The sequence below is a fragment of the Delphinapterus leucas genome, chromosome 2 (assembly GCF_059928025.1).
Source record: "Delphinapterus leucas isolate spDelLeu-1000000601 "Yukka" chromosome 2, BTC_Dleu_Yukka2, whole genome shotgun sequence".
In the NCBI taxonomy this organism is placed as follows: domain Eukaryota; kingdom Metazoa; phylum Chordata; class Mammalia; order Artiodactyla; family Monodontidae; genus Delphinapterus; species Delphinapterus leucas.
In genome coordinates, this window is record NC_143130.1 from 84,393,273 (window position 1) to 84,417,952 (window position 24,680).

At 38.9% G+C, this 24,680-nt stretch overlaps 2 protein-coding genes across 14 annotated transcripts in view; one reads left to right on the plus strand and one right to left on the minus strand.

Moving 5' to 3' along the window:
- Positions 1-534: 534 nt before the first annotated feature.
- On the minus strand, positions 535-5,730 carry LOC149750186 (uncharacterized). The gene is made up of 2 exons (XM_089907196.1): positions 5,068-5,730; positions 535-3,647 (listed from the first exon to the last, which is right to left on the minus strand). Exons 1-2 carry the CDS (start codon positions 5,647-5,649, stop codon positions 3,414-3,416), a joined length of 816 nt encoding a protein of 271 aa, XP_089763322.1. The 5' UTR covers positions 5,650-5,730; the 3' UTR covers positions 535-3,413.
- ATOSA (atos homolog A) overlaps positions 5,107-24,680 on the plus strand; it is an 85,516-nt gene continuing 65,942 nt past the window's right edge. For 8 of the 13 annotated variants that reach the window (XR_016392101.1, XM_089907190.1, XM_089907193.1 and 5 more), the window contains exons 1-2: positions 5,388-6,318; positions 6,636-6,751. Coding sequence is in view for 12 of the 13 variants with exons in the window: in XM_089907190.1 (XP_089763316.1) it covers positions 6,736-6,751 (16 nt within the window). In the remaining variant the exon portion in view is untranslated. Of the gene's footprint in view, positions 5,319-5,386; positions 6,319-6,635; positions 6,752-24,680 lie in introns of those variants that run through there. The other 5 variants (XM_030761662.2, XM_089907194.1, XM_022579526.3 and 2 more) reach the window with 5 other exon arrangements.

The window sequence follows — 24,680 nt, forward strand, 5'->3', positions numbered from 1 at the left end:
TTTTGTGGGGGAAATGGCAAAAGCCCAGTGGCAGGAAGATACAGGGTTTAGGAGGAAAACCAAACTATATGGGACCAGTACTAGGTGGTAGTTAAGGACATAAGCTCCTCAGTCATGCTCCTTGGGTGTGAATCCTGGCTCTGACACTTCCTAATTGCTTGACTTTTGGCATGTTATTTAACTTCCCTTTTCCTGTTTATCTGATTATAAAATAGGGATAATAATACTTCATGGGGATATTGTGAGGATTAAATGAACTAATACCTATAAAGCACTCAGTATAGTGCTTACTACTTAAATGCTCAAGAAGTATTAGCTGTTGTTATTAACTAAGTGTGACTATTTGCTCTTTGGAGTTTACATATAACAAACCAACCACAGCCATTCTATTTAGAACTTATATCTCAAAGCACTGAGCTTAAGTTTACATAAACCAATTTACATTCCAAATGTGCAACCATTCTCAAATGTTTCTGAGTATTAGTTTCCCCATTTGAAAAATTTGGAATAATTTAACCTACTTTATCATGTTGTGATGGAAATTAAATGAGCCCACTTAGGAAGCAGGCTGCTTCTACTTATTAACTGCAGCCTTGGGAAACTTACTCATCTAAGAGCCCCAGTTTCCTAATCTACAAGATAATATCACCCTCTCAGGATCAAATGTATAATATATGTGAAGTGCTGAGCACAATTACCGTCACAAAAATGAACAATTATTTTTAACTTTTGAAAAGATCTTAAGTCTTGATGGCTCAGAGACCTCTAGCAGCTCAGCAAACCTTCAGATGAAAGGTTCCCATGGCTTGAAGTTTAGAAGCTTTCATATTTCTGAGTACTACAGTCACTTTCTGCAAGCAGGAACCAGAAAGAATCATTTTTCACTTCCTTATACCCGTGGTTAAAGAAGGTGGACAAACAGGAGTCTCAAAAAAGGACAAATCAGCCAACTGATTTAAAAGAAGGTGGAGGGTTGTTTACATGAGAACAATACCTTAGCAACGACTCCATGACCTTTCTCCCTCAGGAAGAAATGAACTGTAATAAATATGACTGAACAATCAGAAACAATTTGGGTACAGAAAAGATAGCGTGACTTTCCTCTTGTTGCTTCAGGAACTAAAAGTACACAGTTTGATATTTTTTTACTTACCTTAGAAGATTTATCTATACATTCCAGTTAATTCTACTAGTCTTTATTTCCACAATATGGTGAAAACAGATCTACCAATCACCGTATCTAAAACAGTGTATTTTCATGTGATGATTCTCAACCACTTATTATTCATGATCATAAAGTTGTTCTTTTGTGACACTAGAGAGATTTTCTTCACATTTCCAACTATTTACTGTAATTTTTATAGAATTAAAGATCTCCATGATTTGGTGACCATTCAGAATCTGGAAACTTTAGAAAACTTGCATTATCAGCAATGCAACTTACAGGCCAAGAAAAAATTATGGCAATATTCTTTGCTGGAGTTTTATATTAGTTTCCTAGGGCTACAGTAACAAAATACAACAAACTTGAGTGGCTTAAGACAACAGAAATTTATTCCCTCACAGTTCTGAAGATGCAAAGGACAAAAGCAAGATACTGGCAGGGACATGCTCCCTCTGAAATTTCTGGAGAAGAATCCTTCCTTGCCTCTTACTAGACTCTGGTGGCTCGTGGTAATCTTCTGCATTCTTTGGCTTGCAGCTGCATCATTCCAATCTCTGTTGCCCGGTCACATAGCCATCTTCCTTGTCTCTCCTCTGTCGTCAAATCTCTCTCACTTTATAAGGACACTTGTAATTGGATTTAGGGCCCACCCCACTCCAGCATGACTACATCTTAACTTGATTACATCTGCAAAGACCCTAATTCCAAATAAGGTCACATTCACAGGTATCAGGGTTAGAACATCAATATATCATTTTGGAAGGCACAATTCAACCCACAACGAGCTCCTACTATTATAAGACAATACCAAAAGTATAATGAAAACTTATCCTTCATGTATGAAGTTTGTGCCACCCACTGATTTCCCAGCTCTCTATCTAGCTTTAAATCCCACTAGGGAGTAAATGCCAACTGGTATTAGAGGTACAGTTTGTGGGCATGTACAAGAATATTTTATTGGTGAATACAAAGGTTGACATGTATTGAGCTCCTACTCTGTACCAGGTCCTATGCTTGGTGTTAGAGATACAAGAAGAAAAATGCACCAGTCCCTGCTTTGGTGGAGCTCATTCTGGTAGACTGGACTGGTTCCATGACCTTGGTAACAGTAACAGCCTTGTACTAATAAAGTGAGCAAACCAGTAATCCTCATCACCTTAGTTAGTAAAACACCTCCATTAAACACACAGTTTTGTTATACACTGCCCATGTCAGCAAAACATATCAAAATTGAGGGGATTACCTCCTAGCTGAAGATGAGCTAACTTTTTTGAAGTTAATTACTCAAGTCTTTGCAACACTAGGGGAAAGCAAAATGGAGAGCAAATCAGATGCAAAAGGGGAAAGGTTCCTGCCAGCTGTTTTTTAAAAAATAGTTATTTATTTATTTAATTTTTGGCTGCGTTGGGTCTTCGTTGCTGCGCGCGGGCTTTCTCTAGTTGCGGCGAGAGGGGGTTACTCTTTGTTGCGGTGCACAGGCTTCACATTTCAGTGGCTTCTCTTGTTGCGGAGCATGGGTTTTAGGCATGCGCGCTTCAGTACTTGTGGCTCACGGGCTCTAGAGTGCAGGCTCAGTAGTTGCGGCACACAGGCTTAGTTGCTCCCCGCCATGCGGGATCTTCCTGGACCAGGGGCCGAGACAATGTCCCCTGCATTGGCAGGCAGATTCTTAACCACTGTGCCACCAGGAAGCCCCGTGCCAGCTGTTTTGACTTGCTTTCTTCACCCACTTTCACACCTCACCAAGCAGGAACCAGAGATGTTTGTTTTGCTTGAGTGCTCCAAGGTGCAAACACACTTTACCACCAACACTTAGAGTTGCCATGGTAGGTAGGTCCTTATTTCCAACCATTCTACAAATGCTTTATACAATTACAGGATTGTTTCAGAATTAGAAAGGAAAGAGATTATTTACTGCCTGAGTCCAAACCCCTCATTTTTATAGGTTAAAAGAGGCTGTAGAATGTGACTTGACCTAGGCTATGCAACTGTAGTAATCAATACTGTAAGCTCCATGAGAGTAATGACCCTGTTTTTGGTGACTTTTGTGCTCTCAGAAACTAGCATATGCCTAGCAGACAGTGAGTGCTCCATAAATGTAGGCTGAGTGAAAAAATAATTTGAAAAATGAATGAATGAGTCAAAAATACACGTCTTTTAAAATATTTTTCCACTACCATAATGATCTCCAATTTTTCAACAAATTTAAGATTCTCAATAAAAAGCTTCGAGGTAGTCTAACGAATGTTCAGACAGCATCATTTATCCATGTGCTGTTAAAACCTAATTGTTTAGGGCTTCCCTGGTGGCACAGTGGTTGGGAGTCTGCCTGCCGATGAGGCAAACACAGGTTCGTGCCCCGGTCTGGGAAGATTCCACATGCCGTGGAGCGGCTGGGCCCGTGGGCCATGGCCGCTGAGCCTGCGCATCCGGAGCCTGTGCTCCACAACGGGAGAGGCCACAGCGGTGAGAGGTCCGTGTACTGCAAAACAAACAAACAAACAAACAAACTTAACTGTTTAAGAAAGAATTGTTTTCCAGATTATCCAATATTCTCAGCTTCTACTCTCAACATTTTTCTGGTCTTTATACCTCTTGCAAATTCGGCAGAGGAAGAGGAGCTAAATCACAAATCTTGCTGCCTGTTCACCCAGTAAGCCTTTACAATAGCTGTTATCTGGTCCCAGCTGTTGTGCTAAATTTAGGATTTTGGATTATCTTTAACTGCTCTTTCTGTCTCCCATTACCAAGGTTAATTGAGAAGTGATGTTAGAACAAGTAAAGCTTCAGTTCATAAAAGAAACTACATACTACAGTATTCTGTAATATCAAAGTCAAATCCACTGGGAGTTAACATTTGCAGCTATTACATAAAGGAACTGTTGCCATTTGTCAGAAGTTTCATCTTCACGATGCCAGAACATTTCCCATGAAGATGAATGTTACCTTCCTAAATGTTCTGTCCTGTTTTGATTAGTTGCAATCTTAGAGTTAAGGTTTTTAATTGCAGGTGCATATGTAATTTTACTGTGCACATGAAAACATCCAGAAAATATTGTTTTCTTCATAATAAAAATTTCATGTATTTAATAGATCTGAGGCAAAAAAAATGCAATCCCAATCTTGTAATTTACAAAAACTTTTCTGATGTAGAAGTAAACATACTTCCTGTAAAACTTTGGAAACCTCAGAAGAGTACAAAGACTAAAGTAAATCACCTTTAAACCTAGCCTAGTACTTGCCTGTTGTGATTCTTGTATGCAAAATTATTTCTTAAAAAAAAAAGGCTTTTTCTAAATGAAACCAAAGAGGATTGCAAATTTTGTACTTCTCTTCGTCTCTGTTTTGAGCTCACAACCCCATGTGTACTTTGTCTATAAACTGAGTAGCTAATAGCTTCAGCCCTTGTTAGGATTGCTTGTTTTAATTACAGCAGATCCTTGTCATCTGTTTGTGTTGAAATGATGATACAACATCGCAACACAAAATGTCATCATGTCACATTGTTATAGCACAACAACAAAATTACAGCTCCCTAACAATAACACGGTGTCAAAAGTGTCCTCCTGCCATGAGTCAGTGTTTTAGAGGTTATAAAAGTTATTTTTAGCACAGTGAAGGCCTCTAGAGCTTGGGTTCCGAATCCTACTAAAATCCCTGGTGATTTGAAAAAAATCTGGTTGGGGAGGGTTTTTGCTCTTAAACTCCCCAATCCCTGCACCGTATGGCTGCCCACTCTCCTGTCTTGGCCACATTAATTAGACCCGACTTCCACCGTGCACGGCAAGCCCCTTGGGGCTGGGTCACAACTCTGCGCCAGCATCCAGTGTGGAGGAGGAGGAGGAGACTATAATTATCCTCCACGTCTGGGGCAGGCCCTCGGATGACATCTCCCCAGTTACCCTGTGCTCTAATAGCGCAGCTCCGGTTCCTGGTCCCAGAAGCGCCGCAGCCAGCTCGGAGCGCAGGCAGGAGGCGAGCGCGGCCAAAGCGCCGGGCGCCTCTCGGGCCTCCCGGGCTCCGCCGGCCCTTCGCAGCCGGCAGCACCAGCAAGGGAACCCAGGCCCCCAGGCTAGCGCCCCGGGGCGCGGGGAGCGTTGCCATAACAACCGGGCGCCAGCCGCGGAGGCCGCCGGGGAGGAAGTGACGAGCGGTGGGTTGGCTGTTGTTGGGACACGTGACCCGGGCAGTGTTTTGACAGGGCAAACTGAAGAGAAAGAACTGGGCGAGCGAGGGGAACCGGGAGCTGGGGCTCCAGAGCTAGAAGCAGCGGGCGGGCGAAGAGCTGGCAGAGGCGCGGGGCGAGCGGGCCGTCCGGGGCGACGGGCAGGCGAAGCCCGGGGGCAGCGGGGCTCGGGTGCGAGTCGGGCAGGCAGGGCGAGGGGCTGAGCGCCGGGAGCGGAGCGAGGCGGCGGCCGAGGCGGGGGTGGATGGCCACAGGGGCGCCGGGGAGCCGCGTCGGGCTTGTTGTCTCGGGTCCCCATGGTCCTCTAACGCAGCCCCGGGGGCCGCTGCGCGCCACATTCCACTCTCGCCGGCCCTGCGCCTCTCGGAGCCTCACGTCTGAGGTGGGAGTGTGATGTGAGCCGCTGGGCGAGCGGCGGAGAGAAGTGCCAAGGGGAGGAGGGATTGGGACGGGAGAGGAGAGCGAGTTAGTCAGCAGAGGTCGGCCGAGGGAGCCATGAAAACAACTCTCCGGCGGGGAAAAGGGCTGGCGCGGCGCTCCGGACGGCGTGGCTGAAGGAAATCAGGGCCGCGGCGGGACGGAAGGGGGCCGCACGGGCAGGCTGCGCCGAGCAGGGGCGAGCGCCCGGCCGTAAACACCTTCCCGGGAAGACCTCGCAGGGCCGGGGGGGTGGCAGGGGCGAGCCGGGACAGCCCAGTAGAGTTCGTTTGGAACTGGGGGCTGGGCAAGAGGAGATGACTCGCGTTTCTTTCTGACCCTCTCATTGTGTCAACTTGGCCGCGGTTGAGGCAGGAAGACTAGCCAGAGGGTAACTACACAGGTGAGGCCCGGCGGGGCGGGCGGAGCTGTAGGCGAGGCGCTTGGGGTCTTGAAGAGTTTCCTGCGCCCAAGTCACCAGGTCGGAGCATTTCTATACCAGCCACTGCGGAGGTGCCACTGTTCCCAGCGGTATTTTTCTTACAAAGGGGTTAGTTAGCTTGTGTTGTTTGAATCCTTTTTTTTTTTTCTCTGCCTGTACCTTCAGGTTATAAATAGATCTTCCTTTTGGTTCCGAAACACTGTGTCAAAGAAGGACACGTTGGCCTGGAGAGCACAGGGGCGGGGAAGAGGGGTGCTTGGTCCGGAGGAGATGGGGGAGGGCGGTGCAGAGTTTTGCTTTTTTCAGACCTGCGGATGGTGCTGTCACCGTGCTTAGTGCCAGGGAGAGGCCTGTTAGCAGTAGTTTTCTTGCAAGATCGAGTGTTGAGGGCAAGACCAGATTAATTTTATTTTGATCTCTTTTAGCATTTTGAAAACGGAGCAGTAGCCACAGAATCGGCGGCGAGCCTGTTGAAAGAACCCACACGTGTATTTCACAGCACCTTGGGTGGAAATTGGCGTGAAGATGAAGCCAGACCGAGGTAAATAATTGATTTAAGTAGGATTTTTTTTTTCTGTGCCCCATTTTAGAAAAGTTAACCTCGTTCTGCGGCAGGATCAACTCTGTGAATTACATATGATTATTTGTTTCTGTTACAGATTCCAGCTGGTAAGGTAGAGAAGGGCGCATGGAAGAGTTAGGAACTAGATGGGAGAATACATTCTTCAAAAGTGTCTTCAAAGTATTAGTTTCAAGAGATATTAAAAATGAAATTGCCAAGAACAGCACGTGTATCTGTTGCCACAATACTTGGTACCATTTTAGAGTTACATTACTCATTTTTAGGTTCAATCTAACTTCGATTTTAAAGAAGTTTAAAAGTTTTTTCAACTTGAGAATTTGATCTTGATAAACTGAGAAAATTTAAGATTGAGTTCACAAATATTATTTGTCCTTGCTGATTTTTGTGCTTTAGGCAAACTCTAAAAGTTTGCAGAGTACTCGAGGGCTTTGTCCAGTATATCAATATATACACAGGGCTACTGAAATCCCTATAATAAGTACTGTAAATGTGCCATTTCCTTTCTAAACCTGTATTTTCAGGACTTATGGGAATAATGCATACACTGTGTTTCTCAAGGATTTCAAAGGAATTGAAAACTCATTTATCAATCTACTTTTGATTGGCCATTGCAAGGACCAACTTTAGAAGTTTTTAATATAGTGGTAGTGGGAGTTTGTTATATGGGAATTTGAGTCCAAGGAACATTGTAGGAAGAGGATTAATGTATTTGGTAGGGAGTTGGACTAGATGACAGAGTTCCTTCCAAATCTGAGACTTTCAGATTGGAAATGTTAATTTATCTTTATGAATAAGATGCTCATTTAAAAAAAGATATGGGAGGGCTTCCCTGGTGGCGCAGTGGTTGAGAGTCCGCCTGCCGATGCAGGGGACACGGGTTTGTGCCCAGGTCCGGGAAGATCCCACATGCTGTGGAGCGGCTGGGCCCGTGAGCCATGGCCGCTGAGCCTGCGTGTCCGGAGCCTGTGCTCCGCAACAGAAGAGACCACAACAGTGAGAGGCCCGCGTACCGCAAAAAAAAAAAAAAAAAAAAAAAAAAAAAAGATATGGGAAATTCCCTGGCGGTCCAGTGGTTAGGACTCCGTGCTTCTTCTGCAGGGGGCACAGGTTTGATCCTTGGTGGGGGAACTAAGATCCCGCAGGCCTCGACATGGCAGTCAATCGATCAATCAATAAATGATAATTTAAAAGAATAAAATACAATAATTTTAAAAGATATATATTAAACTGGTTATTTTTTCCAAATATTTTTTAAAACTGGATTAGAAAGTCAAATTTTCTTTTCTATTAAAATATATCTTTAGTAATACTGTCTTAAAATGCACTAGAAAGAAGTGGAGAAAGCCATACTTAATTTAGTGGATTAGTTTTAAGTGTTTGGTTGTTTCTTAAAATCAGCTTTGTATGAATTAAGTATTAGCAAGAATATTGTTACTAAGCAGGTTGCTTGTGTAGAATGCCAAGTTTAGACTTTTAGATTTCATCTGTGACTTTGGAAAGATGGCACCAAGGTTGGTAATTGCACCTCAAAATAAACAAGCAAAGAAAATCAGAGTTGCTGTTTGTTTTTTGTTTTTGTTTTGGTGGTTGTTGCAAAAGTCGCTTTAAGGTCCTACGCAGGTTTGTTTGTTTATTTTTAAAATTTTGGCTGTACCAGGTCTTTGTTGAGGCACATGGGATCTTTTAATTGCCTCATGCACGTGGGATTTAGTTTCCTGACCAGGGATGGAACCTGGACCCCCTGCATTGGGAGGGCAGAGACTTACCCACTGGACCTCCAGGGAAGTCCCCTAAGCAGTTAAAAAAAATAGTATTTGCACACAGTCTATATTTTAGCCAAAACTAGTACTAAACACAATAAAATGTTATATATTAATGTAGATTACTAGGAAAAGTAAATACATTTATGCATCAAGACTCCTAAAAAAGAGACTTTTTTCTCGTTAAAATTGTAGCTATCTTTAGCATTATGATGTAAAAATGAGGTGATTGAAAGTTTAGTATTGTGACTATATTTTATAATATGAGTCTTTAGGCCCATGGCTTTCTTTTGACCAGGACCTAGAGTAAGAAGTATCTTTTACTTTGCAAAGTAGTATAGAAATACTGAAATAAACTTCACAAAACATACTTACTTGTACTATGTGCAGTGTGGTCTTGTACTTTCTGTTCTATTTCTGTTGTTAAAAATTGCTTGCATAACCCATTGAATTGATTTCTTGACCTGTGGTTGGCAAGGCACAATTATGGGAGAGCTTGACAACAGTAATACTTCACTTTTTCTACATTGGTATCTAAGAAGCTATTCTATATGAGTTAATTTTCTGGATAACTGAAACTTTACTCTTTAAATGCCAAAAATATTTTCAGTTGTAATCATGATATGTGGACACAGATTTTTTTTTTTTCCTCTAGCTTAAACCACTTCAGCCTATTTTTTTTAAGATCTGATTTTTGAATTCCCATGCTGTCAACAGTCTTTGTTGTCAATATGCTTATTCTTGTCTCCTTTTAATTTTACCGCTTTTAGTCTCTGGGATAAAGAACTAGATAACCATGCTTAGCACTGAGTTCTCTAAAAAATGAGAATAAATAGGAAAACCTTCAGATATTCATTCAGAAGCTAAGAAAGTATACGAATTCTAGTGTAGAAACTGTGAGATATTTGCTTAGTGGTATACAGCTGTGCTTCAGAAAGTTTCTAAGTGCAAAAGGACCCTCTTATCCTACATGGTTGCATGTGGTAGTTGGTTGGCTAATTTAAAAAGTTTAAATGAGGAATCAGAAAAAATAACAGCCTTAATTATTTCATTTGTCTTTTGGTGTAGGCTCAAGGCCCTTTTTTGGGGGTGAAATGGGGTCTGTTTTTCAGTGTTAGATATGATCTTTCCTATGTAAACCACACCAAAAATGTACACCTAAGATTTCTACTTTCAATTTCTTTAAAGTGGAATAAGACTGCAAAAAAATCCAAGGGTGGAATATTTTACATTTAAAAAGTGTTAAATTCTTTTTTAATGTTTCACACAATTTTATAGGTGTCTGTGTACACCAGGAATTACAAGGATATTTGTGTAGTCAACAGAAATTTGTTTTGGGAGGAGAGGGAATATATATTCATCAAAATTATGTTCATCAAAATATGTGCTTTCCAAAGCATTCAACGTAGTTTTCACAGAAATAACCTTTTTGTGCATTCATTTCATTGATTTATATAGTTTTAAAATAAATTCACAGATTTGGGATAAATAAGCAGATTTGGGAAGAAACACCAGATACTACTTAAGCATACAACTCAACTAGTAGGAGTAGAAGTGTGCAGGCAACTGGAAAGTAACTTATTAGCTGCTCATGTCTGTCAGTTTGCTTCTATGGAAGATATGGAAAGCATTGGACAATCTTGCTAGTTGATTAAGTGAAAATTAAAAGACCTTCTACTGTACTTCCAGATAATTAAGATGTTACTGTACAATGGCCATGTTTCACAGTAGTCAATAGAATTTTACTATAGTCTGAGGTAAATCTTTTTTTTCCTCTTTTTTCTTTTTCTAAATTTTTCAGCAGTTATATAACATTACTTGTGCAATGCTTCCAAAGATGAGTCTTTGATGTTATCATTAGCACAGGTTTTGGAATCAGACCTGTATTTGTATCCTTGTTCCATTACTTGCTAGCTGTGTAATCTTCATTAATTTCCTTTATCTCTGAGAGTCTCAGGTTCTTTGTCTGTAAAATGGGGATAATTCCAACTTCTCATAGTTGTTAGAACGAAATACGACACTGGTTGGCACATAGTAGGTTTTAAATAAATGATCATTACCATGTTAAACAAGATATTACAGGTGGTTATATGTTGGTTGGTTATAAAATATGTTCAACAGAGGTAAAGAAATAGTCAAATGTGCAATAACCTAATAGTATCTTGTTTCGTTTTGCATTCATAGCCTGTAACCTGCTAAGGCTCAAGCAGATTTAGTAGGCTTTTAATGTATAGTTATCTGAGAAGATACAAAAGCTATGAAAGGACGCTTGATGTATGTGTAATTTATTTCTGTGTCATTTGTTATTACAGTTACATCTTAACCTCTATATGTAGGGGGTGGCATGGGTGGACCAAGCTTCCTGGAAATATATTTTTAAATTCTGACTAGAGCTGGGCAGCTGGAGAGGTTAAACAATGTTACTTCACCTTGTACTCAAGGATGTAAAGTTTGGATCTGATCCTAGTTAGATATTGAATGCCCAGTGTTTCAAGAGATGTCTAAAGTATGGTCTTTGCATAGAAGCAATTAAAGCATTTTATGTTTTTAACATTTAATATTTATTTATGGTATAAATGTATTTATAATCTTGTATGTTTTTGAATGCATATTTTTTCTATAAAAATATTTTTCAAAATAGTAGAATATAAGCTTATGTTTTGATTTCAAAAGTCCCAAGGCGGGCTTCCCTGGTGGCGCAGTGGTTGGGAGTCTGCCTGCCGATGTGGGGGGGCGCGGGTTCGTGCTCTGGTCCGGGAGGATCCCACGTGCAGCGGAGTGGCTGGGCCTGTGAGCCATGGCCGCTGAGCCTGTGCGTCCGGCGCCTGTGTTCCATGGCGGGAGAGGCCGCAGGGGTGAGAGGCCCACGTACTGCAAAAAAAAAAAAAAAGTCCCAAGGTTTCAGAAGTCCCAAGTTCATGGTATTGTTCAACAATTTAAGTAGAATCAACACCTTTTCAATTTAAAAGATAAATGTCAATTTTGCTATGCTTTATGCTTTGGTTAGAAACAGTTTCTTCATCAGACATTTCTAAGAATGTTGTCTGAGCTTATCAACTGTTACGAAAGGTTAAGGCCTATAACATCTAGGAAATCATCAAGGCATTAATAATTTAAACATACTTTGTTTCAATTCATATTTGAATACATATTGTAAGTCATTTATAATTCTTAAGTAAAAACTATTAGTGCAAAACCTGTTCCACGAATAAAATACCAATCAATTTGATTTTTTGAGGTTAAAACTGAGAGGAATGCTTAGTTTTTTCCCTCTGCTGTAGATTGAATACTTGTGTGCCCCCAAAATCCATGTGTTGAAATCCTAAGCCCTAAAATGATAGTAGTAGGAGGTAGGGGCCTTTGGTAGGTGATGAGGTCATGAGGGTGAAGACCTCATGAATGGCATTAGTGCCCTTATGAAAGAGACCCAAGAAAGTGCCCTTATCCCTTCCACCATCTGAGGTTATAATGAAAAGACAACTGCCTAATGAGAAAGCTGGTCCTCATCAGACACCCAGATCTGTTAGTGTCTTGATCTTGGACTTTCCAGCTTTCATAACTGTGAGAAATAAATTTCTGTTGTTTATAAGCCACCTAGTTTATGGTATTTTGTTATAGCAGGCTGAATAGACTAAGAAACCCCCTTTTTGATTGTATTACAAATTTAGGCTTTAGCTTTAGCATTGCGATGGCTTATGAACTTGCCTAGAGTATAATGCAAACCATTTTAATCTCAAACAGTTCTTCCTGGGCAACTGAAATAGGAGGAAAGAAGTGGTAAGGACTAGAAAAAAATAGCATGGGAGTTAGATGTGTTGCTTACTTGCTAAGAATAGTTCATTGTTAGCCAGTGTAAGTCAGACAATACAAATGACAGATGTTAGAGGAAAAGAAGTGTTGACTAGATTAAATAGATCAGGCTTTCGCTAAATTCCCGGGGTGGAGGTGGTGTGGTACTATTACTAATAACAGCTAACTCTTCTACATACTATGTGCCAGGCACTATTCCAAGTAGTTTATATATGTAACTCATTTATTTATTTATTTATTTTTGCGGTACGCGGGCCTCTCACTGTTGTGGCCTCTCCCGTTGCGGAGCACAGGCTCCGGAAGCGCAGGCTCAGCGGCCATGGCTCACTGGGCCCAGCCGCTCCCAGACCGGGGCACGAACCCGTGTCCCCTACATTGGCAGGCGGACTCTCAACCACTGCGCCACCAGGGAAGCCCTATATGTAACTCATTTAAACATCACAATTGTTCAAGGAATTAGGTGCTATTGTCATCTCCATTTTATAGATAAATGAAATTGAGTCAGAGAGAGAGGTTTGGTAACTTACCCAAGGTTACGCAGCTAATAAGAGGGCTAGCCCAGATTTGAAGTAAGCTTGGGTACATGCTCTTAACCCTCTGACTTGTAGGAGTATGTTATATTAAAGTATTATAAGATATTGGGACCAAATTTGTTTTAAAATAGGCCTGAGGAAAATGAAAAACAGATTTACTAATTATTGTAATCTTGGAAAACTGTATATCTTATTTGTGCCTCACCTTCTTCATCTTTACAATGGAGGAAGTAATAGTACCTTGCCTTAGGGCTACTTTGAGTAAATAAGTTAGTGCATGTAATGTGCTTAGAACTATGGCTGGGATATAGTAGACATTCAAATGTGAACTGCTCTTGCTACAATTGGACATATTCTAATTAAGAAGTCAATCATTTAGGGAAAGCTGGGGAGGACAAAAGAAAGGGGCTAATTAAGCTGTATATGTTTTGTATACTCCCTGTGATCTCAAGTCCAAAAATGACTACTGTTGATCTTTCATCCATTTACATTGATGGGTCTTGACACATCAGTAGCTGTCAAATAATTGCTGGCTTGATACAACTTCTGAGATTCAGTACTAAAGGGCTTGACATAGAGGTTCCCTATGTTTTTGCCTGTCATTCAGTAAGAAGGAAGTGATTCAGTGGGTGGAACACTGTCATTTCTTTGAAGGATGAGAAAAAAGATAATTGGAAGGCAGAATCGAGAGGCTAATGTGTACATAGGGAGAGTGACTCAAAAGCTGATTTCCTTTTCAAAAAGTGAAGAAACCCATGGGGCCTAAGCATTCTGTATTATGAACAAGTATAGAAAAAAATTAGTTGTTAAATGAAGAATATTTATATTCATTTATTCTTTTGTCCTTCTCAACTTTGCACCTAATTATGGTAGTATTTTTCCGCCATTTAAGGCTGAAGTTTTTAAAAACTGAGGGAACGTTAAACTTAGAAATTCTAACTTAATACTGACTTTTTTTTAAATGAAAAAGCAAAATTGTAGTACCAGGAAACAGTATTTCTTTCTTAGTAGGTAAACCAAAGTCAATTTGTTAATACTTAATTGTGTCTTTGCTCAAATGGGTGAAAAATCTGACGTTGATTATGTCAGACTTTCTTTTTAAACTGAAACAGGATGGACTGGCTAAAAATGCCAGTAGCTAGTCAAAATATTAGACATTAATCCATGTGTAATACCAAAGACAGACCTAGCAATAACCTGAGTTGAGATTTCTCATATATTCCTTTTCATATAAGAGAAACTCATCCAGTAAAATTATAATAAGGCTTTTTGCATCTCTTCCCCTTGTTCAGCATGCCCAGTGCCATTGGCCAGCTTTTAGGTTTTTGATGACCATTCACAGCCTTGTGTGCACTATTTCCTCTGCCTAAAAAGCCTTTCTACCTAGTTATCACATGGGTAGCTCTTCGTCATTCTTCTGACCTTGGTTTAAATATCACTTTTCAGAGAGATGTTCTCTGACTACTCTATTTAAAGTGCTCAATTAATGCTAGCTGTTATTATTATTTATTAAATTAGTGTCCTATGTTGTTCTGTGTCTCCGCAGTCTGTTTCCTTCATAGCATTTACCACATTTTTTTTTTTTTTTAAATCTTTGGCTGTGTTGGGTCTTCGTTGCTGCGTGCAGGCTTTCTCTAGTTGTGGCGAAAAGGGGATACTCTTTGTTGTGGTGTGCGGGCTTCTCGTTGCGGTGGCTTCCATTGTTGCGGAGCGAGGGCTCTAGGCACGCGGGCTTCAGCAGTGTGGCTTGCGGGCTCTAGAGCACAGGCTCAGTAGTTGTGGCGCACGGGCTTAGTTGCTCCGCGGCATGTGGGATCTTCCCAGACCAGGGCTCGAACCCGTGTCCCCTGCATTGGCAAGTGGATTCTTAACCACTGCGCCACCAGGGAAGTCCCGCATTTACCACATTTTGTGATTTTTTTCTTTGCTTATTGTCTGTCTCCACAGCTTGATTTTAAGTTCCATGAGGACAAGAACCTTATCTCTTGTTTGCAACTATATTTCCATCACCTAGCAGATAGCCTTATACATGGTAGGTGCATAGGAGGTGCTTAATATATATTTGCTGAAAGAATGAATCACTAGTATATCCCAATATTTGTGGAGCAAATAGGAGTAGAAGCAGATGCTTAGCAATCATTGATTGTTTTAGTGTCACCACCTGAAATTCTCTCACTTTAGGAATTTGTTTGCATTATTGACTGTTAGTCTATTATCACAACTTTATACCTAATTAAAAAAAATAGATTTAAGATATATTTGCCCGTAACTTACCTTAAAAGAAGGTTATATTTAACCAACAAGGACCTACTGTATAGCACAGGGAACTCTGCTCAATATTATGTAACAACCTAAATGGGAAAAGAAGTTGAAAAAGAATAGATACATGTATATGTATAACTGAATCACTTTGTTGTACACCTGAAACTATCACAACATTGTTAATAAATTATAATGTAAAATAAAAAGTTTAAAAAGGTTATATTTTAAAATTGATTAAATTGAAATAAGATGCTGTAAAATAAGAAGTAGGCAAAAGCTGTTTGGTATAGGTGGTCCCCAGTTTATATACATCTACTTAACAAATGATCCACACACAGACATCTTCTGGTAGCTCTCTGCTCTCCAACCACCATGCTGAATTTGTTCCTGTTACTATTTCTTTGAAAGAAAGAGAGATTAAATTTGTTGGATAACTTCAGATTTATGAGTATAAGTAGGATAAAGACTCAAAGGATTTAGAGTTTAGATTTGGGGCTCATTCTGTCACTTATAGGTTCTGTGACTTGGGTCAACTTCCAAGCCTGTTTTCTCATCTGTAAATTGTACTGGGCTCAAAGTGTTGCTTCTGAGTTTCAGGTAAGATAATGTGTCAAAGAACTTTATAAGGTGTGAAGTGCTATATATGTTGACTGGTTTGCCCTATGGACAGGATCATCTGTACAGATGAGCAAAGGGCCAGGTGCTCCCAAGTGTATCTTAGGTGGGTTCATTCTGTCTAAAATTACCCATTCACACAGTGCCTGGTTTTTACTGTTTTTAAAGTTTCCCCTTGTTATTCTGATTGAAATTACACCAACAAGAGATCCATTTAGATTAATAAATGTGTATTTAATTATACATTTTTCAGGATTATTGAAATAATGGGCATATTTTGTTATAAAATTAGTTCAAATTTCAGCATGCTAAAAAGGAAGAGTTAAGACCCTAAGGCTTTAGGGTCAAACTTAGAAATTCTAACTTCAGCACTTATCAGCCAAATGACCTTGAGCAAATTACATAACCTGTCAGAACTTCAGTTCATTTTGTTCTAATAACATCAACCTTAAGGATTGTGGGAAAGACAAACTGAGAACCTATGGTTCAGCACCTAGCTTGTGCCTGGCACAGGATAGAGATTGGTGAGTGTTTTATTTCCAAGGATACACAACTTGGATCAGCTGCACTGAGGAAATGAATATTTCAGTACTCTGTTGTGAAAGTTAGTCATAAAAGGCATAAGAGATCGATAGGCTCTTATTGTTTGTCACTCTGAACCTTGTATTCTGGAATATACAACTAGAGGAACTCGAAACAAGTACTGAACTACACATCTGTAACGTGCATGCAAGGGGAGAGGGAAAGTAGGTAATTGGAGCACACCAACTATTTCTGGGTGATCATACACCATTAAGAGCATTTAGAGCAGCATTAAGGCAAAGAGATTCGGGTGGGGGTGGACACTAGAAGGAGGTTGATGGAAATTATTAGAATGGTCAGATGGTGCCCTAAATTGCTTTTTTCTTTATTTTAGAATATAAGCTAGGATTGATTTCAGTGCTTGGAGCATGGCCCTTCTGCATCTGTGACCCAGAATTTACACTTGTTCCATGATGCTGTAAGAAATGGGCTAATATTATAGGTTAAGAAACCTTTGGTAGGCTAGCCTGGGAATCTAGTCATAACTCTTTATAATTGTTATTTATTTATTTATTATTTATAAATAATATTCAAAGTATGACTTTTATTTGGACTTTAAAACATCCTTTTTGAGAGCACAACTGGTTTATAGTTAGGAATTAACATTTTAAATTAATATGAAGTTCCCATTTGTTATTTTCCCACTTATTAAACTTATATATTCTGAATGGAATTAAAATTTGATAACAGTAGCTGAAATCGGGCCATTTATATTGATAAAACTTTACTCTGACATCTAGAGAATTCTTTTACATTTTTTAACCAAATCAGCCATTTTCTTTTGTGAAGACATATCATGGTTTGTTGCATTATCCAGTGGGTCACTTCTACTTAAATTCATAATAGTAGGAGAATAGGAGAATGTATAACTTTTGCATTCAGTATTGGCAAATTGCTTTTTTTAAAAACGTTTTGATCTTTTTTTTTGGCTGCGCTGTGTGGCTTGCGGGATCTTAGCTCCCTGACCAGGGATTGAACCTGAGCCCTCAGCAGTGAAAATGTGGAATCCTAACCACTGGACCGCTAGGGAATTCCAAGGTTTTGATCTTAAAAATAACTTTAAGTTAAAGCTCTATATCATATTTGGTATACTTCCCCAAATTTTTTTGACATACAAAAAAATTTTTGATATACAAACAAATTTTTTGGTATACAATAGAGTTGGCCATAGGATTTCTTTAAACTTCCGTGCATTGCTTGCTCTACTTCAAACCCACAAGAAAAGTTGGAATCATACAGTTAACATCCAAATACTTTTCATGGATTGTAAACATCTTACCACTTTTGTTTTATCTCTCTTGAGTGGGAGGTCAGTAGATAGGTAAGTGGTTAGACAGACAGACATAGGGGCTTTTTTGTTTTGTTTTGTTTTTTGTTTCTGTAAATTGAGAGTAAGTGGCAGATGTCATGACACTTCAACCCTGTGTACTTCAGTATGGAACTGGCTGGTAACAGCATGTGAAAGCTGATTGTGTACATTTCTTCCCAGCTCTGCGTCAAGTTGGTTGCTTGAAATCAGCAATGGTACCAGCATTTACACCATGGAAATTGGCAGTGCTACAAACCAGGGCTTTTTTTTTTTTTTCCTTTGCAGAGCCAGTCGTTAAACATTTACCATCATACCACTGTGTGTCTCCTAAAAATAAAAACATTCTCCTACATACCTGCAATACAGTTATCCCACCCAAGAAGTCTATTGGCACAATGCTAATATCTAATATACTGTTTATATTCATATTTCTCTAGTTGTCCTGGTATTGTCTATAGTTATACTGCCTTTTAAGGAAGTAAGTTGCTTTCTGTTACAGAAAAGGAGTTAGACCCTGATGTTTGAACAACATTTAGAAAGCTTTTGGAGTACACCATAAGAATATGTAAAGGTACAAGTAAATAAAATGATTGGCTTCTGGAAAAAAAAATTAGGTCATGTAAATAGGACAGTTAATTAAGATTTTAGCAGATTTTTCCTTATTTTATTTAGCTTTAAAAAAAATTACCTGGACTAAGTAGATCTAAGAGGAAAATGAGTATTGGTGAAATTCCAAGACTTTTTCAATTGGAAAAGAATTATATTTTAAATTATTTTTGCATTGGGAAGAATTCCATTTTTAATCCTGAAGCTTCATGCTACCTATCTGACCTCATTTTTTGGTACTCTCTAAGGTTCCCTGTACTCTAGGCACATCGATCTTGCTGTTCAATCACCACAAGCACATTGGCACCATGGAGACTTGGCATTTGCTGTTCCCTTTTGGAATATAAGTCTCATGACTGTCTTTTACTTCATTTGACTTTCTGCTCAGTTGTTAGCTCCTCAAAGAAGCCTTCCTAGATCATCCTATCAAAAGAGTACAGTTCTTTTATTGTCTGTTGACTCTGCATTACTCTTCGTAGTCCTTACCACTACTTGACCTGCTGTTCTATGTTTATTTATTTGCTGTCTTTGTTTTTCTCCCAATAGGAACGTAAACTTCAAGAGGGCAGGGACTTAGTGGTGTTTGTCCACTGCTGTGTTTCCCCATGCATGGACTGGTGCCTGGCATTTAGTAGCTGCTCAATAAATATTTGTCATTGAATGAATGCTTGCATGCATTTTAATATCTTTGTGGTGCAGCATAAAACTTATTACTGGAAAACTTTTTGCATTATTTTTCTGTGATTTGTTAGTTTTATAACTAAGAATTAATTCTACAGTGTCCATTTTTGTTTCTAAATGAGAATATTTATTCCCACTTCTCAAGTTTATTGGAAGGATCAAATGAGATAACTACAAACAAACAAACAAACATAATACAAGATATTCATAACTGAGTACAGTAAATGGTAAAAGTAATGTCTACTATCAGAGTTTGTAGGGAATGGTTAATTTCAGCTGGGATGATTAATTTCAGGGCAAAACCTGTCTTTTGGCAGAGACAGCAGCTGTATTGAGCCTTAAAAGACAGTTTGATTTGGATAGATGGAAATTTTACAGAGATTAAGAGGGGGAAGACTGGAAGAGAGGACATGAGCAATAAAGATGTTTGAGGGCTAGCAGGTAGACTAATGTGAATTGGAAGGGTTACTTAGGAATGAGGGGATTCGGGTTTTGAATGTCAAGCTAAGGACTTTGAGCTTCATTCATTCGATAGTGGGGCACCATTAATTACTGTTTTGTATGATTAAGAGAACTTTTTGGAAGAGTAATTTGGCAGTACATTTATATAATTTCATTATAAACCAGAACAGAGATTATTGAATGTCTGACAGTCTTAAATTCAGTTTTTTAGCCCTCAGAATTACATTATTACCTGGTATTATAAAAATTACCTGACACTCATGTCTACTGTTGGCTGTTTTCTTCTCTATATGTTTTTCCCTTCACCACCATTTGTTGTAATATATGAGGGATTAGTATGTATTGCCTTTTATGAAAATTCTTGGGAATATTAAGATGGCACACAATACCATGGCTATTGTTTTATGATATTCTTTGGTCAGAGTAGTAAACTGCACAGTTTATTTTAAAGTAGCTGTGTGTTAGAACAAATAAAGGGGAAAAGAACAGGATGAAGTTGGAGATTCCTTCTCTCATTCCAGACAATTGCTGGCAGAAACTTAATGAAGTCTGTAGGATTAGAAGCCCTTGTACCTCCCAACTGCATGTGAGCATTAAGAGTAAGGAGATTCCCCACAATACTGATAAGCTTTTCTAGCTGTGTTAAGGAGAGAATAAACATATATCTTCTCCACTACCCAACCAAATAAACACTTTTCACACCAAAGCTTCAAGAAAAAAAGTTTGGTTATAAGAGGGGTTTGTTCAGCAGTGTATTGTGGTAGAAAGAGCACAGCAGGAAATCTTATTTTCCATCATTCATAACTCCTTTCTTAAAAATTGTTTCTCTGGGCATGTATGTTCTTAAGTTGGTATACTTGCTCTTCAGAAGTTGGAATAAGGAACATACCTATGCCTTTGAGGAAGTATACTCAAATCTTGGTAATTATTCTGTTGGTTGAATGCTAGTCCTGGAGACATGTTTCTGTAGTCCAGCATATAACAACCCTGGCCTGTGCTGTTTCTTGTAGCTTATGTTGCAGAGTTCAGGGATCTGCCAGGGGACTCTGAATGACTTAACAATGAAAAAAAAAATCATCGGGTTACATCGTGGTACAGATTAAATTCCATTATGAAGAGCTCAGGACATGAAAATGCTTTTGTTATTCTGAAATTACTCTAAAAGTTATGCTATTGCTAGACATCAGATTTGGAAAGGTCCTTAGAGGGTGTGAATGTCTTTCATTTTTACAGTTGAGAAAACATAAGGCCCCCCAAAAAAGAAGTAACCTGTCTAACTACAAAAGTAAAAACTTAAATTACCTGCTAGCCAGTTGAGTATTTTTCTGTACTCTATTACCTCTAGCAAGATCACAGTTGCCTCTAGGTTCTGGCATCAGAAATGACATCATGATCATGCAGCCTTCCTCAAGGAACTTGAAAGAAACAAAGGCTAGGTGATTATATTTTAACATTCTTCTCAAGTAATGTATACATACTTTTAAAAGAAAGTCAAATCGTAATACATAGACTCAAAGTGAAAGAAATATTTAATCCTTGAAACTGGGTTGCTAAAAAGAGAAAGGAATATAAAGAAATTAGACATAATGCCTAAAATTTAAAAGTCAAGAAATAGTGTAAGCTTATTATTAAGAATTATAGAGGAAATCCATCTTTAGTTTTGTCATGTGAAAAGCAGGGCTAGTAATAGTGCCTAAATAAAGGACTGTCATAGTGGTTAAATGAAGTAATCCATGTAAAGTGCTTAGAATAGTGTTTGATTCTGAAGAAATATTCAATAAATGTTACCTATTATTGTTAATACATTAACATTTCTTCAACAATTAAGGTAAGTACATGTTCTAAGTGCTCTGAAGGAAATATACAAAGGTTAAGAGGGTGACAACTTAGGGCAGGGAGAAAGACCCCTTTGGTTGGGATGATTAGCTAAGGCCTCTCTGAGAAGGTGAGGTGAGAACAGGAGCTAGCTGTGTAACGAGTGAGGAGAAGAACATTGCAGGCCAGGGGAGTAGTATGTGCAAAGGTCCTGAATTTAGAAAGAGACTGGCATGCTTTAGGAAATGAAAGAAGACTAGGACACATACCACAATTTGGGCTTCCTTCACTAGAGTATTGGTTCTCCAAGGGCAGCACAGCATCTGACTTCTTCCCTCACACCTGTTACGGTGCTGGGCTCAGAGCTGGCATTTATTAGATGTTTGAGAAAACATTTAAGTGCCTATTGTGTGCTTAATCACTGTCAGTGCTTTGTGGGTGAAGACCTGATCTTTCTTTCCCTTCCCTTCAGACAAGAAAGCTAGGACTAGTGAGCTGTATATGGTAACTTTTTATTTTAAGGACATTTGAAAAACCTAATGCACAGTTGTAAAGTATTTCAGATATCATAAAATATCATAAATTTTATATTTTGACTCAGATCAGTGAGTTTCATGGAATAAAAAATTTACATTAAAAAATTAACCATTTTATATATCTTTTTTTAAACCATTTTATATATCTATTTTAACCATGAAATTCACATTTTCTTGGGGGATGGGATGGATTAAATGCTACCTGGGATGGTCCTGGTTTTATGCCTGTTGCGCTTGTGTTCAATCCTATTTCACAGTTGTCTCCTTTCACTCTAAATGTGTCATTGTTTGGACAAAGAATTTTATGTTCACCCTAGTTATTAGCCATTTTGTTGTCCTGCTAGTGCACTCAAATCTTGTCTTCCATTAACTTGTATTTTATTCTGTATTTAGCTAGCTTAAATATAGCTCAAGGCAGACAATTTGCCTCAGCTGTGTTCTGTAGGATATTGCATCTAATATTTTATAATTTATGTGGACTCTTGTACTAAATCAAGGGATTGACAACATGGAATGTTTGCTTTGATTTGGTACAAAACACCTGGACTTTGTTTCAGAAATTCTTGATTTCTAAAATGTTTCTACCAAAATGCACATATTTTAGCAAAAAAAATTTTTATTCAAAGTCATCTGAATTCTTATGAACAGTGCCTTCTGTAATAAACTTTAAATTAGTGATTACATAGTATATGGATAAAATGACTTATCACTTTTAGAATTTACTGTTAAATATGATAAAACTTTGGACAGTTAGATTCCTTTCCCTCTCTTCTCCTGAAACAAATATTCATTGAGTGCCTGCTATGTGCCTGGCACATATGTGGTGGAAATACAATCATGAGCAAGAACTAACATGATCTTTGCCTTATGGAACCTGTTGTCAAATGTAGTCTTTCCTGACTTTCTTTCCCTGAGTCAACAGACAAATCAGGACTGGAGGTTACCCTGTGCTGTTTTGGAAGAGGCGCAGGTGGGGAGTAGGGGAACTGGCCCAGAGGAAGAGAGTATCAGATGGCCTGCACAGACTTGTAGAACTTTGACGTTCCACTACCCTTTTCTATTTGTGGTTGTCTCAGATATTTTTGGTTTGAATATAGGGTATGTATGTATGTGTTGGTTGTTCTGTTTTATTTTGTTTTTGAGAATAAGGAATGGAAATTTATTCTCAGTAAGTGCAGGTTTCAATTGAGGTGCTTAGTTCATGAGGCCTTGTTGATTTTCCCCTCTAGGCGATGCAACTAAAACCTTCCTGGTCTAAAAGGTTAGAAACTATTAAGGTATGCAAAGTATAAGTACTTTGCACTGGCTTGCTGGGTAAAATAATTGTGTAAACTGAAATTGTATTGAAAGTGGAAAGCTTTGAGAGGTTGACTGTAGCATTTGTGTGAAGAAAAAACTCTCCCTCTACACAAAGAAGTGTATTTAGTAGTTACAGAATTCATGCATTCTGGTGGTAAATCTCTAGCAACTACTTCTTTCTCAAACTAGGTAAAACTTAATATCAGCCTTTAATATATGCTCCCAAAGTCCATGTTGGTTGAATGTGATAAGGTAGAACCAAACACCTATTTGGGAAAATTAAGGGGGTGGTGGTAACTGAGAGGCAGTATCAAACGGAGCAGTAGGTTCAACTTTTTTTTGACTGCCCACAAAGACAGCTGAAGTTGCTGCCCTATAACAACATTCCCTCCTCCTAAGCAAAACTCATTACTCAATCTTGCTCATGCAATGGTGGCTCATCTTTTCTTTTTCCTGTTTCATTTAAAAAGAAAATAATAATCCCAGCCCCTTAAATTAATTTCACATTTAATCCTGCAGATTGTTTTAGCATTTAGAAGAACTAGAAAGACCTGGGTTAAAATTCTGGTTTTGTCACCTGCTCTATGTAAGCTTGATCAAATTACCTAACTTCTCTGAGCTTCAGTTTCTTCATTGGTTAAAACTGAGATAATAATGGTATTCATTTTATAGGTTTGTTGTAATGACATAACTTGAGTAAAGTGGTTGTATCAGGCACTTAATAAACACATAATCAGTGGCTATTTTTATTCTCTCCGAAGTTTGTTAGCTTAGGAAATTGGGAGTGATAATAATGGTGAATCCTAATCAGAGGAAAAGTAATTCAGTTTTAGATACATTAGAGTTTGCAGTGATACAGGTGGCCAGAAGAGTTGTTATATCATTTGGAAACAGGACTATATGAAATAGTCTGAAATTAGCAAAATTTTTAAAAATGCAAGTAAATTATTAAAACTTTGAGGGCTTAGCAATTGAGTATTAAAGCTACATGAGGTTGTCTTAATTCCACATAACTAATTTACTTAACTAGATTTTTGTTAACATTCTCCAAAATTTTAAATGCAGAATCTGTCATTTGTATGACTATTGGCATAATTAGTAGAGGTAATGACATTACCAGTGATGGCTAGTTGTGGGGAAAAAAAACAAAACAAAACAAACCAGGACTTGGAATTAAACCTGGATTAGGTGATTCTGTTTCTGCATTCTTATTTCACAAAGTTGTGATCATCTAAGGGACAAGTAAATGTAAGATACATTATCTGTATGGAAATACTTTTACTAAAATATCATTTTATCAGAATAAAAAACCCTTGATTGGTTCTAGGTTTATGGTATGAATCAAACATACCATTCTTTATAATAGCAGAAGGTTAACAACATCCTAGATCATATCTTTAAAGCAATATGGGTATAGGTAAAGGGGAACCCATGTGCATCCTGGCACATATTTAATAATGATGATAGGGGACTTCCCTGGTGGTGCAGTGGTTAAGAATCTGCCTGCCAATGCAGGGGACACAGGTTCGAGCCCTGGCCCGGGAAGATCCCACATGCCGTGGAGCAATGAAGCCCGTGCACCACAACTACTGAGCCTGCGCTCTAGAGCCCGCGAGC